The 18,433-nt window shown below is 44.8% G+C and overlaps 1 protein-coding gene across 2 annotated transcripts in view; it reads left to right on the top strand.

Annotated features, from left to right (window-relative positions):
- The window catches only part of BICDL1 (BICD family like cargo adaptor 1), a 97,926-nt gene that overhangs the window by 60,259 nt on the left and 19,234 nt on the right, over positions 1-18,433 (top strand). For both annotated transcript variants that reach the window (XM_040619858.1, XM_008707708.2), the window contains exons 3-4: positions 12,058-12,174; positions 14,989-15,135. In XM_040619858.1, coding sequence (XP_040475792.1) covers positions 12,058-12,174; positions 14,989-15,135 — 264 coding nt within the window. The remainder of the gene's footprint in view (positions 1-12,057; positions 12,175-14,988; positions 15,136-18,433) is intronic.

The raw sequence follows: 18,433 nt of genomic DNA, 5'->3' as shown, positions 1-18,433 counted from the left end.
AGATGTATGTGTTGCATATACTTTCTCCCAAACTAGACCTTACAGACTTTTTTTTTTTTTAAGATTTTATTTATTTATTGTCAGAGAGACAGCCAGTGAGAAAGCGAACACAAGCAGGAGGAGTGGGAGAGGAAGAAGCAGGCTCCCAGTGGAGCAGGCAACCCGATGTGGGGCTCAATCCCACGACCCTGGGATCACACCCTGAGCCGAAGGCAGACGCTTAATGACTGAGCCACCCAGGAGCCCCTACAGACTTATTTTTTTAATGATGTCTTAGAAGTCTTCAATTTTGATATTACCCATTGGGTTTTAATTTCAATTGTTATTACTTTTTCTTTCTGGACATCTTGGGTCTTAATCTTTTATGTATCTAAACAAAATCAGCAAAGTTATCTTATATCTGATAATTCTAGGATCTGAAGTCTTTGTGGAACTTTTTCTCCTGGTTCTTGCTCATGAGTCCTTGTTTTCATGAGTATGTTTGGCTTTGTTTTCATTTTACTTATAATCTGATTGTTTTTATTAGAAAATTGTTTGTGGAGATAATGTGAACTTTGGATGAAGGTACCATCATCCAGAGATGATTTATTTTCTTCTGCCACATGTCTGGGAGCACTACCAATCTGATTTTTTTCTAAAATAATGTTAGACATACAGAGAAGTTAGAAAAACAATATAGAAATTTTCTTGGGGTGCCTGGGTGGCTCAGTTGGTTGAGGGTCTGACTCTTGGTTTCAGCTCAGGTCACAATCTGCAGGGTCGTGAGATAGAGCCCCGTGTCGGGCTCAGCATGGAGTCAGCTTGGGATTCTCCCTCTCCCTCTGACCCTCCCCCCACATGTGCTCACACATTCTCTGTCCCTCTCTCTCAAATAAATGAATAGATAAAATATTTTTTTTTAAATTCTCATAGACCCTTCATCCAGCTTCCCTTAATGTCAACATCTTACGTATCCATAGTATAGTACAGGAGGCTAACACTGAGACAATAACGTGAACTAATCTACATACCTACTGGGATGTTGCCAGTTTTCCCACCAATGTTTATTTTCTGGCCCAGGATCCAGCTGAAGCTCCCATACTGCATGATGTTTTTTTGTTTTGTTTTGTCTCTTTCAATCTCTGACAAATTCTTAGTCTGTCTTTATTTTTCTTGAACTTGATACATTTGAAGAGCACTGACCAATTATTTTGTAAAAAAGTCCCTCAATTTGCATTTGTCTAATGTTTTATCATGATTAGATTGAGGTTTTGCAATTTTACAGCAATAGCACAGAAGTGTAGTTGTGCCCTTCTCAGGGCATCCTATTGAGGACATGTGGTTTTATTCTTTTTACTGGTGATACTAACTTTTATCACTTGTTTAAGGTAGTGTCTGCTTGGCTTCCCCACTATGAGGTTACTATTTTTCCCTTCATAATTAATAAATCTTATGGGGAGACACTTTGAGACTGTGCAGATATTCTGTTTCTCATCAGACTTTTGCTCGATAATTGTAGTATTCATCCTATTTCTTGCCTGCAGTGGTTATTACTGTGATGCTTGCCTAATGGTGATTTTATGTTGTCATCATTCCTTCTACATTTATTAATTGGAATTCTTTTGTAAGAGCTGCCCATCCTGCCTCATTTATTTTGTTTATTCATTCATTTATTTATCAGTGTGAACTCATGAATATTTCTCTTATTCTGTGTGTTGTAATCCATCACTGTCATTGTTTTATTGACCACATGGTCCTAGCCTTAGCCACTGGGAGCTCCTTCAAGTTAGCACCTGTGCCTATTCAGTTTGTCTCCATCATTTTTTGAGCACTTCCTTTCTTTCTGGCATCACAAGATATTCTAAGCTCATCTTGTATTTTTCCTGCCCAACCCTGGAATCAGACATTTCTCCAAGGAGCCTTGGTTCATTTATTAGAGAATGGCATTTAGAAACCAAGATCTGAACAGTAGTTGTGCCCCTGGGATGTTGTTACTTTGGGGCCCTCTCAGAAGACGGAGTTAGGAAATAAGGAAAATATACTAACACTGGGATGCTTGCCTAATGATGATTTTCATTAACAGACATCCATAATTATTTCTCAACCTGTCCATCTGTATAGATATTAGTACGTTCATACTGATATCTCTGATTCCAGTCCAACAGCACAGAGGTCATTCTATCCTTCTTTCTTTATTTGTATCTTATTTTCCTGCAAGCAAAAAACCTGGTTCTCATTATACATGTATTTATTTATTTGTTCAGTTCTGTTAAACATAGAGTAGGGTCAGAATCTCTTACCCATTCCTCTGTGAGAACCAAATTTTAACTACAGTGCAATACCTGTGTATATTCCTTTTCTCTTAAACCTTACAGTATACAGTCAAAAGACTATTTTCCAGTTATTTAGATTCGTTATTTTCTTCTCCACTCCCTTCCGAGTGGTTTCATTATTCATTTGTAGTATAGTTAGGTTTATTTCTTACTACTTGTATTCCATTGGTTTGTTGTAATTTGCATATGTGAAACGTTAACATAGATCTGTCACCGTATTCGTCAGCTCTTTGATGCTTCAAAAAAGTCTTTTCTGGTTTACCCGGTATTTTTAGTCGTTTTCAGTAGGAGGGTCAGTCCACATACGCCATATTACTAGAAATGAAGACTTTGTAAAAGTAGTGGTGAAAGTCTTATTGTCCTCAGACCTTAAGGAAAATATAAATACATGACAAACCTCCCTTCCGAATTTTGTTTTTGAAAGCCTTTGGGAGGAATTGGCAGATGGAAGCCTAGTGAGAACAAAAAGATGATTTTAATGTTTTACATTGATGTATGATCATCTAGTAGGTGGCTATCACTATTATAAACAATCAAGAGGTTAAAAAAAAAGGTTTATCATGTAATATGCTGTCAGTAGGCTCGTGGCACCCATTAATGAATTCGAAAGTTTTTAACAATAAAACGTGGAAGATAAGAAAATACAGACCTCTGGCTAATTGGATTTTTCAGTTAAACAAAGGCTAATAATAAACCCATTTTGGTTTAAATTGGCATAGATTTTCTTTTCTAAAGCATATTCATCTCCTTTTCTGACACAGTAAAGTTGTCGATTCCGTTTCAAGTGCTACTTACCCATCATCCCAGTGACATGTATTCATTATAATTGCGAAATATGGGGAAATCCCAAATGCCTTATCATAAGGAGTCATAAAGAAGTCCTAGAATAGCTCTGCTCAGTAGAGAGAAAGTAATGTGTCCTAGATGGTACTCTGACCAAATCAGGCATATCAGGGAGAAGGAACACACAGTTTGTTTTGCCAACTTGAGGCTTAATTAATAATAACCCAAGCACTCTGATTATAAAAGGAGTTCATTTCAGATAGTTCAAGGATACATAAGTATTAGGCTTTGCAGCACTCTTTTTTTTTTTTTTTTTTTTTTTTTAAGATTTTATTATTTATTTGACAGAGATAGAGACAGCCAACGAGAGAGGGAACACAGGCAGGGGGAGTGGGAGAGGAAGAAGCAGGCTCATAGCGGAGGAGCCTGATGTGGGGCTCGATCCCGAAACGCCGGGATCACGCCCTGAGCCGAAGGCAGACGCCCAACCGCTGAGCCACCCAGGCGCCCCTGCAGCACTCTTTAACAGAACTAGAGTTATTTCTTAAATGTCTTGTGTTCTTTATCATCCAGTCTGTATGTGATGAAAGTAAAAAAGACTTAATGTTTTCAAGATAAGAATGTTAGAAATAAGTATGTAAAGATTAAAATGTTTCATAATACCCAGTGGTGGCAAGGTATTGAGAAGCCCGCATATTTGTACTCTGTTGGTGGGGATATAAACTGGTGCAATATTTTGGGGGGATTGTTTGGCGATACGTATCAAAGTGAATATGCATACCTTTTTACCTAGCAATGCTACTTTTAGGAATTTATTCACTTGTAGTATATTCTCTCACAAGCACAAAGATAGTTAAGCAAGGATGTTTTCTGCAGCAATGTTTATAATAGCAAAGAATTGGAACACTCTAAATGCTCCTAAGTAGGGATTAGTTAAATAAACTAGGTTATATTCACATAACTAAACACAGACATTTGTTAAAAAGGATAAGGTAGATCTATATATTGACATGGAAAGATGTTGAAATACATGTTTGTTTGTTTGTTTGTTTGTTTGTTTTTAAAATAGTCTCCATGCCCAGGGGCGCCTGGGTGGCGCAGTCGTTAAGCGTCTGCCTTCGGCTCAGGGCGTGATCCCAGCGTTCTGCGTTCGAGCCCCACATCAGGCTCCTCTACTGGGAGCCTGCTTCTTCCTCTCCCACTCTCCCTGCTTGTCTCTCTGTCACTGGCTGTCTCTGTCACTGGCTGTCTCTGTGTCAAATAAATAAATCTTTGGGGAAAAAAAATAGTCTCCACGCCCGGAATGGAGCCCATAGTGGGGCTTGAACTCACAACCCTGAGATCAAGACCTAAGCCGAGATCAAGAGTTGAATGCTGAACTGACTGAGGCACCCACGTGCCCAAATGTATTTTTAAAGGCAAACCTTTTTGTAATATTTTAGATATGAATAGACAATTTTCTAGGGCTCACATGAAATATCTGTAATAGGAATGCTATTAAAGATCTCACTGGAGAGTGGCACTGATGACTAGGGATAAATGGGGACTGTAACTCATTTCAGTCCTTTAACTTTCAATTAAATCCTCTAATTATTTTTACTCTGAACATTTGTTACTCTTATTATGGAAAAAAATTTTGATTTCAAAAAGCAAAGAACAAATACCTGAACTAAAATTATGCTATCTTTCCTATATTTGCCTATGATTACAGATGTCCTACTTTGCCACAGTTTTGCTACAGCTGTTACTGGCTGTTTAATCAGGCACAGTAGCCAGAACTCATCATTTTGAGAAGTCAGCTGTGTAAGTCCCTGCCATTTTCTACTGTAAGACTGAATTGGGCAGGGTGCCTGGGTGGCTCAGTTGGTTAAGTGTCTGCCTTCAGCTCAGGTCATGATCCCAGGGTCCTGGGATCCAGCCCCGCCTTGGGCTCCTTGCTCAGCGGGGAATCTGCTTCTCCCTCTCCCTTTGCCCATCCTCCCACTCATGCTCTCTCTCTCTCCCTCTCTCTCAAATAAATAAAATCTTTAAAAAAAGGGGGGGGGACTGAATTAGGGGCACCTGGGTGGCTCAGTCAGTTAAGCACCTGACTCATGATTTTGGTTCAGGTCATGATCTCATCAGTCATGGAACTGAGCCCTGCACCAGGCTCAACACTCAGTGGGTAGTGTGCTTGAGATTCTCTCCCTCTGCCCACGTGTGTGCGCTCCCTCTCTCTCAAATAAATAAATCTTTAAAAAAAAAATAAAAGAAAACTGAATTGTCCTAATAGTACCCCATCACCACCACGATCACTAAAAAAGGTCTCAGGACCATGACTGCTGCCCCAAAACTAGAAGTAGGAAAATTTGTATCTCCAGGAGAGAGGTATGGCTCCTGAATATTTGCTGACTTTGTAATAGCTTTGAAAGGCCACCAGGAGAGCAGAACTAAATGATATGTTTGCCAAATATTTCTGTGTGTCTCCATATATTTTAGCTTAACCCACCACCTCCATGATGTTGGGCAAGTCACTGAACAGGCTGTTCTCAGTGCAAACCCAAGGAGTGAACTGTGCATATGATAGTGCCCTATAATGTACACAGGTGTTCTCAATAGCACCTTGTTTAAAACAAAAACAAAGCAGAAAAACCACTGATTCTTAGATCTTTTACCTTCTCACAATTGTCCTAAATTTGTATGCATTGTGATATTTCTTTCCTTCCTTTATTTCCCTAAACTTAGTGATTCAATTCAATCTCACAAAGTCCTGAATTAGAAATAGGGGAAAGGGCATTCCTTTAGACCGGCCCTTTTTGTGGTAGTATGGAAAAGAGGAGTGGGTCTGTAACTTGGCTAAGTGAGACTCAGGTTAAATGACGCCTATAACTTGTATACACCACACACACACACGTATCTGTACAGCAGGATAGGAACTCTAACCCTAATCATGTGACTCAACTTTTTTCTTTTCCATTTTTCCATCCCTCCTCTCAGGAGCAGAGCAAGCCCCTTCAGAGAGACCACTTTTGTCCTGGCTAACTCTGCTACTTGAGGAATTCAAAAGATGGTCTGAAATTCATTATGGAGCTAGGACTGGCTTTGCAGGCTTCCTCATACTTGGATCAGAAAGCATCTAGAACATTAGAGTTATGTACAAACCTAAGAGATTATTATTTAATTTATGTGCAGAAATAGCTAATAATCATTCTGTTAGGTCTAACGATCTGAACCAGGGTCGTCTCTGAAGAAGAAGAAAATAATTTACTTAGAGCGGTGCATTAGCTAAAGCACATGGTAGTAGCTTTATCGCTTCGAGTGACGCATCCCCTCCATCACCGTAACAGGTAAATGATTGGCCACGTGGCTAGAGGTGGCTGTATGTGGTGGGGGAGCGCAGAACTGTGAAGCCAAGACCAAGGCATTGCCACTTTTTCTCAGCCTCTACCTCCTAGTCTGCAAAACAAGGCCAGCGATTCCTGCTTCGTAGGACTTTTGGATTTTCAAATAAGAGATGTAGGTTAAAAGCCTTTGTGATTAGTACCTCCCTGGGCACATCTGAGGAGTCAGACATTTAAAGGAGACACATTATAGCTTTGTGGTTAAGAGCTCAGACTCCGGAGTGAGGGCACCTGATAGGAAGAGACCATTTTTACTTCTAGGAAGATCACTTTGAGAGGAGACTGGTGTCCAAGAGCGTCTCCAATACAGCGTGGACTACACGGACCACCTTCAGTGCATCTGGGGGCCTTAGTTGTCTCACGATTCCTGGCAAGCTGGTGATATTCAGAATAAGGTCAGCTACCTGAATTACCGAGTACTTTTTGCAAATCTAAACCTATTTGAAACCTTGATGGTCACTTGAATTCAATACAGGCAATCAAATTGCAGCATATATTAGAGGGGATTTTCCTGATGACCCCTAAATTCTATTAGAAGGAATTTCAAGAGTCTTAAATAAAATTTCTTAGCATTCAAGAAGAACGAGAAAACAAAGAAAGAAAGCCTTGCTAACTTGGACTAGTTAAACTGCTAAAGGTCTGGTTTTAATAGTGGGACATCGAAATAGGAAAAACTGTTTTCAAGATACAAAAAAGCATTACAGGCCTACCTCAGAGATACCACCGGCTCCGTTCCAGGCCACCACAAAGAAGCCAGTACCACAATAAAGCGAGGAGAATGAATTTTCTGGTTTTCCAGTGCACATAAAAGTTGTATTTACACTACACATAATCCATTAAGTGTGCAACAGCATTATGTCTAAGCAAATTTATATATCTCAGCTTAAAAACACTTTATTGCTAAAAAATGCTAACCATCAACTGAGCCTTCAGCGAGTCCTCTTTTTGCTGCTGGAGGGTCTTGCCTCGATGTTGATGGCTACTGACCATTCGGGGTGGTGGTCGCTGAAGGTTGGGGAGGCTATGGCAGTTTCTTTTTTTTTTTTTTTTTAAAGATTTTATTTATTCGACGGAGATAGAAACAGCCAGCGAGAGAGGGAACACAAGCAGGGGGAGTGGGAGAGGAAGAAGCAGGCTCATAGCAGAAGAGCCTGTTGTGGGGCTCGATCCCATAACGCCGGGATCACGCCCTGAGCCGAAGGCAGATGCTTAACCGCTGTGCCACCCAGGCGCCCCGACAGTTTCTTAAAATAAGACAACACGACGTTTGCCACATCAATGGACTGTCCCTTTCATGAACGACTTCTCTGTAGCAGGCGATGGTGTTTGATAGCATTTTACCCACAGCAGAACTTCTTTCAAAATTGGAGTCTGTCCTCTCGAGCCCTGCTGCTGCTTTATCGACTAAGTGTGTGGGACGTTCTGAACGCTCTGTCGTCGTGTCAACAGTCTTCACGGCATCCTCACCAGGAGTAGTTTCCATCTCCAGACACCACCACCTTTGCTCATCCACGAGAAGCAACTCCTCATCGGTTCAAGTTTTATCACGAGTTTCTAGCAATTCAGTCCCATCTTCAGGCTCCACGTCTACTTCTAGTTCTCTTGCTGTTCCCACCCCATCTGCAGCTACTTCCTCCACTGAAGTCTTGCACCCTCTCCAAGTCCTCCATGAGGGTTGGAATCAACCTCTTCCACGCTCTGTTAACAATGCTGTTTTGACCTCTCCCGTGAATCAGGGATATTCTTAATGTTATCTAGAACAGTGAACCCTTTCCAGAAGGTTTCCAGTTTACTTTGCCCAGACCCATCAGAGGACACACTATCTACGGCAGCTCTAACCTTTCAGATGTATTTCTTAAATAATAAGGCCTGAAAGTTGAAGTGACTCCTTGGTCCACGGGCTGCGGAATGGATGCTGCGTTCGCAGGCATGAAAACAACATTCACCTCGTACATCTCCACTCCATCTGCGCTCTCAGGTGACCAGGTACACTGTCAATGAGCGGTAATATTTCGAAAGGAATCTTTTTTTCTGAGCAGCAGGTCTCAACGGCTGGCTTGAAATACTCAGGCGGTCTTGTTGTAAGCAGATGTGCTGTCATCCCGGCTCTGTCGTTGCGTTTACAGAGCACGGGCGGAGTCGATTCAGCATCATGCTTCAGGGCCCTAGGATTTTCAGAACGGTAAGACACCAGCTGCATTAGCCAGCCCCTCACAGGAGACTCAGCCTGTCCTTTGCAGCCTGGAGGCCAGGCACTGACTTCTCCTCTCTAGCTACCAAAGTCCTACCTGGCATCTTCCTCCGATCGTAGGCTCTCCAGCGACACTGAAAATCTGTTGTTGAGTGCAGCCACCTTCACGGATGAGCTTGGCTGGCTCTTCTGGAGAACCTGGCGCAGCTTCTGTGGGAGTACCTGCTGCCTCCCCTTGCACTTCTGTGTGACGGAGATGGCTTCTTTCCTTAAACCTCGTGAGCCAGCCTCGGCTAGCTTCAGATGTTCCTTCTGCAGCCGCCTCCCCTCTCAGCCTTCACAGAATGGAAGGGAGTTAGGGCCTTGCTCTGGGCTCGGCTTTGGCTTCAGGGAGTGTTGTGCCGGCTTTGATCTTCCATCCAGACCACGCGCACTCTCTCCAGATGAGCAAGAAGGCGTTTTCTTTCCTTAGCATCGTGTGTTCACCGAGTAGCACCTGTCATTTCCTTCAAGATCGCTTCCTTTGCCTCTGCCACTTGGTGAATGGTTGGCGCAAGAGGCCTAGCTTCTGGCCTCTTCTGGCTTTTGATGTGCCTTCCTCACTAAGCTTAATCATTTCTAGCTGTGGATTTAAAGTGTGAGACGTGCAACTCTTCCTTTTACTTGAGCACTTAGAGGCCACTGGAGGGTTATTAACTGGCCTGATGTCAACACTGTTGCGTCTCAGGGAATGGGGGGGTCTGGGGAGGGGGCGAGAGACGGGGGAATGGCCGTCAGGAGAGCCGTGGAGCAGTCAGAACACGTTCAACGTTGATTAAGTTTGCTGTCTCTTGTGGGCATGTTTCGTGGCACCCCAAAACAACTACGTAGTAACATCAAAGATCACAGGTCACAGATGGCCAGAAGAAATAAAATAATAACGAAAAAGTTTTATGTACTGCAAGAATTACCAAAATGCAACACATGAGACACGATGTGAGCAAATGCTGTCGGCGAAATAGCACTGGTAGACTTGCTTGATGCAGGCTGCCACAAAGCTCCAATTTGGAAAAAGCTCAGTATCTGCAAAGTACAGTAAAGTGAAGTGCAGCAAAACAGGGTATGCCTGTATTGAAGTCCTAATTTGGAGACCAGACAGCCCAACCCAAAGTTTACCATTTTGATGCCATCATTTACTGAGAAGTTGGCAAGTTCCTTCATTTCCCTGAGCCTGTTCCCTCATTAGTAAATTGGATGTGATAGGCACTGCTTTGGTTGTGACAATTGAGATAATGCACTTAAAGCATTTAGCACAATTCTTGGCACATAGTAAATACTCAGTACATATCACTAATGTTATTTTAGGCAAGGATGACTAACATTGTGTTTCTAAGTGATTAAGAAAACTAAAACAAGCTCGTGGTATCTGAAATTAAATTTAGTATAAGGAAGAAGAGGTGGTTTGGTTTTATTTTGTTGTGTGTTTTGTAACTGTTCAAAAATTAGAACTACAGTCTAAGATTCTTCCATGGCCATCAATTCAGGGGAGCTACATTTGTTGAATCTATGGGACCAAAACAAAGATGGATATTGCTTATATAGCACTTGGAGATAAAAACAACTATTGATAGGCGCCTGGGAGGCTCAGTCAGTTGAGGGTCTGACTCTTGGTTTCAGCTCAGGTCGTGATCTCAGGGTCATGGGATTGAGCCCTGCGTGGGCTCTGTGCTCGGCAGGGAGTTTGCTTGGGGATTCGCTCCCTCTGTTGCTCCCCAGACCTGTGCTCAGTCTCTCTCTAAAATAAATACATCTTTTTTTAAAGAAAAGTTAAAAAAAAACAACTATCGAACACGTATCTGTTAATGTGAAAGCCTCACTGAACAGCTAGCCTACCGTATCAACATTATTACCGTCCCACCTCCTAACATTTCAGCACACGGTGATCTCGCCGAAGGACTCATAAAGCTTACTGACCCCTTTTCAGCCTCAAGAAAGCTCCAAGGCAGTTAATTAACCTATCCTGTGGCTCTTGTCTCTCCTGGACAGTGTTCAGGGCCCATGCACACTGGAAGCTGGGCTGGGACTCCAGGAAAAAGATTAGAGTTCAAATCTTATCAAGGAAGCATTCTTTCAAAATACTCTCCTTCATATTCAAGAGAAGGTGCTGATACCCTAAATGTCTTTGGTGTTTTGCTGTGTTGGAACCTTAGAAAATAAATGGGTTAGGGTGGGAAATAAGTGCCTCAGCCAATATTCCCCAGAGAATTAAAAGTTGCAAAAGATGTCCTTGAGGATTGAATGGCAAAAATCTTTTTTTTTTTTTTTAAGATTTTATTTATCTATTTGACAGACAGCCAGCGAGAGAGGGAACACAAGCAGGGGGAGTGGGAGAGGAAGAAGCAGGCTCCCAGCAGAGCAGGAATCCTGATGCGGGGCTTGATCCCAGGACTCCAGGATCACGCCCTGAGCTGAAGGCAGATGCTTAACAACTGAGCCACCCAGGCGTCTCTGAATGGCAAAAATCTTAACAGATGTTGGGGCACCTGGCTGGCTCAGTTGGTGGAGCGTGCAGCTCTTGATGCCAGGATTATGAGTTCGACCCCCATGCTGGGTGTAGAAATTACTTAAAAATAAAATCTTTAAAAATAAATTCTTAACAGGGCGCCTGGGTGGCTCAGTCGGTTAAGCACCGTCTGCCTTCAGTTCAGGTCATGATCCTAGGGTCCTAGGATCAGGTCCCACGTAGGGCTCCCTACTCAGTGGGAAGTCCGCCTCTCCCTCTGCTCCTCTCCCGTTCTCATGCTCTCTCACTCACGTTCTTTCTCTCTCAAATAAATAAATAAAAATCTTTAAAAATTAAAAATTAAAAAAAAATCTTAACAGACATGACAGGGAACTTCAAATAGTGCCCATGTTGAATGGAAATGAGAAATGGAGACAGGGATGATTCACCTGGGCCCTGCTTGAGGAAAGAAAGAGAAAATAAAGGAGTGAGAGATTATAAAGAAATTTCTAAGAAATAAATGAGTTTCTAAGGTAGTTGGTTTATCTCTTACTCTTTTATGTAAAACACTGAGACTTTCTCTCAATTTAGTAGATGTTTGCTGAGCTTCTGCTGTGTACAAAGTAGTAATGATGATATCGAACATCTGAGAGCTTACTGTTCCTAGGCCTGTTTCCTCTGACTAGCAAAGGGGTCTTTACCGAGACAGACTCCTCCGGAGTGGAAGTAGAGATGGGGTTGGTCTTGTCTGAGCACTAGGGAGCACATGGACCGGGGGTGGGAAGCCAGCATTTCATCCTATACTCCTTACAGAGTACAGGATGCTTGGGGAACGAAAGGCAGAAAGATCTTCACAGACTCCCTTTGCACAACCTCTGAGTCCACCCTGAAGGTCTCCTCTGGTTGCAGGCATCCGAAGTTGAGAGACAGCTCTCCTTGCAAGTCCATGCCCTCAGAGAAGACTTTCGCGAGAAGAACTCGTCGACCAACCAGCACATCATCAGGCTCGAAAGCCTTCAGGCTGAGGTGAGCCTCCCCGTGTGGCGGTGCTCGGAGATGGAAGTGCTCTTCTCCGTGGAGGCGCTGCACTAGACCTGTTGGATAAGGAGTCCTCTGACCTGGGAAACAAAACCTGCTCTGTCTAAAATCTCTAAAGAGAGATGTATCTGTGAGAAACTAAACGGGGAACACTTGATTCATGTTGCACTGGGCAGCCTCTTGTCTGGAAGAAGGTTGCTCAGAGTTACTGCTCAGTGTTGAAATCATGAATGACCTACTTTTACGGAATATGTTGATTGGTCCAAAAAGATTCTTGCCAGTCCTAAATAGAAGGTGGGAAAGAGAATTTTTCCTTTCTCCATTCTCTTTAGGTCCGGTTCAGTCCACCTTAATGGGACCTATTATATTCTCACATACAAAATGAGAGTAATAGAAGCAGCTACTTTCATAGAGTCGTCGTGTTTGAGGAGTTAATTCATGGCAAGCACTCCATGTGGAGTGTATGAGCCAGAGCTTGGCAGTCAGTGTCTATGGCCCTCAGTGGGCCAGAGGGAAAGAAAAAGCACTTAGGGGACAGCTCTGTGAGAACCCAGTTGTGGGAGGTGAGAAGAGGGGAGTCCTATCACCAGCCCCAAAGGGGGCTTTTCCCCCCTCCCCGCTTCCGTGCCTCCCCCCAAGGATTCCACCTAATCTGATCCTGAGGGCCCCTAAGCCGGTTGTCTGGACAGCAACCCTTCGGCTAAGTTACACTTGAAGGGACAGGCTAGGGCCAGAGGAATCACACCCCCATGTGGTTAAGGAATCGGTAGGTGTGGTCAGGCCCAGAGAAGCCCAGATGGCTGCTCTCCTGCTTTGGAAATGACCTGCAGATGTTTTTGCTAAAGTCTATCAATATCTTCTCTTTTCTCCTGCCTGTCGTTCCCTCCCGCTCCCCCTCCCCTGGGAATACTACTGGTGTTGAGCAGCAGGTTCTCGAAGTAAGTGGTCGGTCCTGGTGGGTGTGGCATGCCTGTCTGTGACCGCTTGTGTGCATGACTTGCCATTCAGCTGCCTTCGCCAAGCTCTGACTCCTTCGAGTTGCCTGTTTTCCTCTCCCTTCTGCTTACTATTTCAAGACCCTGTGACCCGGAGTCATTCCCAGGAATGTTAATTGGCAGATTTGGCCACAAGTTTCAGGGTGTACAGGGTGGGGTAATGGAGTGTCGATGTCTTGTTTCATCCGGTAACACTGCTGCTTTAAAAAGCCAAGCTGTGAAGTTGGTCAAGCGCGTTACTTCATGTAGCTCTGAACTTCTGAGGTTTTTTTTTTTTTTAAGGGGCCAGGATTATCTGTCAGAACTGTATCACCTCATGATTTCACTGAGTGGAACTTGAGAAACAAAGATTATCCATGGAAGGAAAATATAAAGGTCAGAGGGTATTTAAATGAATATCAATTGGAGTAAGAATTCCTTCACGTGGGTAACGTGCTTCAGTGTGAGGAATAGTGGCCCCATTCACAGAAGAGACCTATTCCTTTTTGTCTCTCACCCAGGTGCACACTTGAGACAGTATTTCTTTGTTTGCCCAGATACCTGATCTCTCTGGACAAAGGCCACATACTTCATTTCCCCAGGACAGCATACTATCTGATTGATTGGTGCCCAGGGACGATCTGTGCCCTCTGAACAGAATTCTAGTGTGGAGAACGAGAACAGACAAAAAGCAGGGGGAAAGGTGGATTTCGGAGAACCTCAGACACATTACACATTCATTTCAAAATCTCCCCAGGAAAGGGTCAGAGGTTGGTCCCCCTAATGGATGGTTCTCCACGCCAGACTGGAGAGTGGAGAACATCTTAACCATGTCAGGAGCAAGAAGCTGGTTGAGAGACGAGTCCAACAAGGAACTAATAGGTGGGAGGAGCCAGTGGGAACTGCATGCAGGACTTGGGAAGGCTTTCATGTCCCCTTGGCGGGGCAGTGTCCTTGGGGTGAAGCATCGCTGGCCTTGTGGAGTGCTGGCACGGCTCCTGAGTCTACAGACCTTGAGGCCAGAAGACTTCGCCTCTTTCCTCTTTTCCTTTGTTTTCTCACTGACATTGAAGAGACTAGACAGGCTTCCTAAAAGAAGATTTATATCTCTTGAGACTGGCTAGATATGCAGTGTACAAACACACCAGCCTGTTTAATAAAAAGAGTGAAATTGCTCCTATTCAGAAATGACTTGCTCAGGCAGAAAGACACTTTGAGTAAACTCAGTTGCTCACTTGTGTCCGTGTCCTGTTGCTTCCAGGACACAGGCTCATGCAGGCACCGCTCTGTTTCTGTACCCTGCTGGCTCCCCCATTAACTTGGGGCACCAGGTCCAAACCGTGACCTCTAGAGCCGGACCTGTTAGCAGTGGGGGAAAGCACAGAAGAGAGCTGTAAAAGTATGACAAGACAGCAGTTCAAGAGGCTGTCTCAGGCATATTCCTGCGCCCATGACTTGAGAAGGAAGAATGGAACCACAAGTTGGGTTCCACTCCCCCATAAATTGTGGGGTTGAGGTGAAGTCATGGGCAGGCAAGGTGGAGTCCTTCTCTGTCTTATCTGTGGAATTTCCAGAACACTGACCTTCCCTTCCTCTGCCTGGCATCCCACATTCCACATTCCCCAAAGCTCATCTCCCACCCCTTCCCGGACAGGTTTCTAGAAGGGAGGGGCTGTCTCTTCAGCTTGGGAGTTCACAGCCGTTCTCTCAGAGATGGGCAGAGCGCTTGGGGAGACACCTGCCTTCATGTTTGGGGCTGGTCCCTCCCTTCCTGCTCAGCAGCCTGGGTGTAACTGCACACCGCCCCTGTGACTCTCCACCCTTTCAGATCAAGATGCTGTCGGATCGGAAACGGGAGCTGGAGCACCGTCTCAGTGCCACCTTAGAGGAAAATGACCTGCTCCAGGGGACTGTGGAGGAGCTACAGGACCGGGTGCTGATCCTGGAGAGGCAAGGCCAGGACAAAGACCTACAGGTACTCAGGCAGAGAAGCTGTCCTCTAGAGCCGGGCCAGATGAAAGGAGCACTTAGCTGCCCAGCCGGAAGGAAGCTGAGGGGCCGGCACCACCGTAGGGGTCAGGAGAGGGTAAAGCCGGGGTCTCTCTTTTGGCCCTGTTGTCGTTCTCCTTGGGTACTCACCAACTTGGCCAGTCTGGCTCTGGCGAAAACAAACGCATCGCTACCCACAGGTCATCCTTCCAATTTGTTCTGAGCCACTGGGCCCTGGAGCAGTTTCAGAGAGTTCTTTCTGGGCTATTAACATGACTGGAACATGAGGAGTGTCATTCTGCCTCCTAGGGCTTGTGAAATCCGCTAGAGGTTTCAGAGGGAGCCTGTGACTGTCTGTGCTTGGCTCACAGTGCTCTCTGCTGCTGCTTTCCCGGGCTGATGCCTTTAATCAGCTTGCCCGGAGCAGAAATCAAGAAGCTGCCCACTGAACACAGCAAGACTTACATTCTGCTTCAACAGTTGCTAGAAAAGGCATAGGCTGACCCTTTGTGAACCTAATTGGCCTCTTTTTCCTTCCTGAAAGAAATAGCTTCATGGCCATATTTGTCCTTATCTGAGACCTGCCACCAGTCCTCGGCTGAATCCCCGGGCTCACACTTGACAACCCCCTAAACAAAAAGATAATTGCTCCTAGCCTCCCCAGAAACAGAGTGTGACTTCTGCTACCAAGGCGGCTTTGCCGAAGTGGCCTAGGAGCACCTCGGGACAGTGGCTAAGAGTGCACACCTTCCCTTGGGCTCCCTCTGAGCGTGCCAGGCACTGGGGGAAATTGCAACAGTGTCGTTTGTGTGGGGGTGGTCAGCCAAAGTGTGTGAGCACCAGGCAGGTCCCTCCCCAAAGACCAGGCCATGGCAGGCCCCACTGGGCTCAGCGGTCAGCTGTTGCAGAAAACTCTAGGACGTGGGATAAGGAAACCTCATAGGCTAACATAGCGTGTTATTGACACTGTCAGCTAAGCTCCCACCCGAGTGATTAACCTCGTTAAGGGCAAATGAGCAGTTTTCCACCCTCCAGGTTTTTTGTACCTTCAGCTTAGAACGTTGCAGGCAGTAGATCCCCCATAAATGTTGACTAGAAGATGATTCTGGCTAAAGCCTCACAGCTGTTTTCAAGATGGAAAGGAGTCAACTCATATTCTAAGGTTGACAGTGGTTAATAGTGGTGAACATTCGTATACTTCTTTACAGGGAACAGAGTGCTTTTGCATACATTCTAAAACTGAGGCTTAGAAAAAAGTGAATCATTTACCAAAGTAGTGTAGTAAGTCCTTGGTAGAATTAAAATTAGAGCCCTCCCACCTGCTTCACATGGTGCTCGGTGACGTCTAGCACATCCCTCGCCTCTGCAAGTCAGTGTCTCACCAGCATTTCTTACCCCATCAAGGCACTCACCTGAGGTTGCTGAGGTAGAGTATGGAGAGAAGGAAAAGAAATCAGAAAAATGTAGGGGCGCCTGGGTGGCCCAGTCGTTAAGCGTCTGCCTTTGGCTCAGGGCGTGATCCCAGAGTCCTGGGAGCGAGCCCCGCATCGGGCTTCCTGCTCCGCTGGGAGCCTGCTTCTTCCTCTCCCACTCCCCCTGCTCGTGTTCCCTCTCTTGCTGGCTGTCTCTCTCACTGTCAAATAAATAAATAAATAACTCGTTAAAAAAAAAAGAAGAAGAAATACAGAAAAATGTGGAAATGACCCCTGCCTGAAAGACCTTTTCAGTCTAGGTTGAATTCACAAATGAGAAGTCCTTATTTCGAACCAAGAATTGGGGACCAAAGAATGGGGAAGAGCAGAACCAGTGTGCGCCATCCAGCACCTGGCTAACGCCATGGGCTGTGCGCCCTGTGGCAGCAAGAACCCCAGGTCACACCACATTCACAGCCTCGCCATCTGCACATCCTCATTCTTCTGACTGGGCTTCCTTGGGAATGAAAGAGTGTCACTCCCCGCTTGGCCTATATCAAGGCAGGCATTGCACACTTCGATTTGGAGAATCTGTGTTCATGGGCTGAATTCTTTTTTTTTTTTTTTTAAGATTTTATTTATTTATTTGACAGACAGCCAGCGAGAGAGGGAACACAAGCAGGGGGAGTGGGAGAGGAAGAAGCAGGCTCACAGCGGAGGAGCCTGACATGGGGCTCGATCCCAGAACACCGGGATCACGCCCTGAGCCGAAGGCAGACACTTAACGACTGCGCCACCCAGGCTCCCCTATGGGCTGAATTCTTATCTTTCCCACCTTTTTCAGATTCTTTTCCTTCAGCTCATATGAAATTTTCCTTAAGCTGCTGCTAGTTACCAGTGTCCTCCAGAAAGCCCTTTCTGTGGCTCAAATGGCCTGTACTGATGCAGAAATAAATAAAAATGCCAGCTTACTCAGGTGGGAGTTGAGAGGTCTAAATCAGACTTGCGAGATGTAGAGCTGGTGGCCTTGGAATGTGTATAATTCCATGATTTTAATCCCTTGTTTCAGATGAAGGATGAGAAGAAGGCCGAGTAGGCAGGGTGTCAGGCCTGCACAGCCCGGCTAGCTCCTCTTGAGTCTAGTCCACTATGTGGGTGGGGTTCTACTGCCTAATGCAGATTTTTAAACCACCAATCAACTCCAGCTCTCATTTTTTTTCAAGCTGACAGTAGGTATAAAAATTATTTGTTGAATACCCAATAAATTAAAAAACCGGACATTTTGCTGAACTCTTAATACCCAGTTAAGGATTTTGTCCCTCTAAGGACCACTTAATTGCCCTATCCGAACATACCCACTGGGGCATCTTTCAGATGTGTGCAGAGGCCTTGTCCCAGAGTTTCATCAGCAGAAACATAGCCCCCACTCGGGGGGTGACCCAGGAGGCAGACGGCCTACAGTATAGACTTTGCTCTGACACTTAACATCATAGCGTCTTCGTTCCCCCCATGTGAGATGGGAGGTGCTCTCCCCCCTCTGCCAGCTTGAGGGGCATGAGTATTGTAAACTTAGCGAACTACACCAGCACAAGGCATTTGGTGTCTTCCTTATTTATATCTATATAAATATATTTAGTGTCATCTTTTTATACAAAGCATGATATTTCTTATTTTAGAGGTTTCTTATATTGAATAGACTCCTCTGGTTTGGTTTTTCTGCACGTGCTTGTGGATCCGTTATTGACCAGAGAGGGCAGACCTGTCCTGGTCTTTTGTTCTCTTGCTGTTATAATTAATTAAGCACCCTCGAGTGTGCATGAGTAATTGAACTAATTTTGTCCGGTGCATAAGAACTTGTACTTGTCTGTGCTG

The sequence above is a fragment of the Ursus maritimus genome, unplaced genomic scaffold, assembly GCF_017311325.1.
Source record: "Ursus maritimus isolate PB19 unplaced genomic scaffold, ASM1731132v1 scaffold_33, whole genome shotgun sequence".
Classification (NCBI taxonomy): Eukaryota; Metazoa; Chordata; class Mammalia; order Carnivora; family Ursidae; genus Ursus; species Ursus maritimus.
Note: the sequence above shows the minus strand (reverse complement) of the source record. Positions and strands in the feature narration are given on the sequence as shown.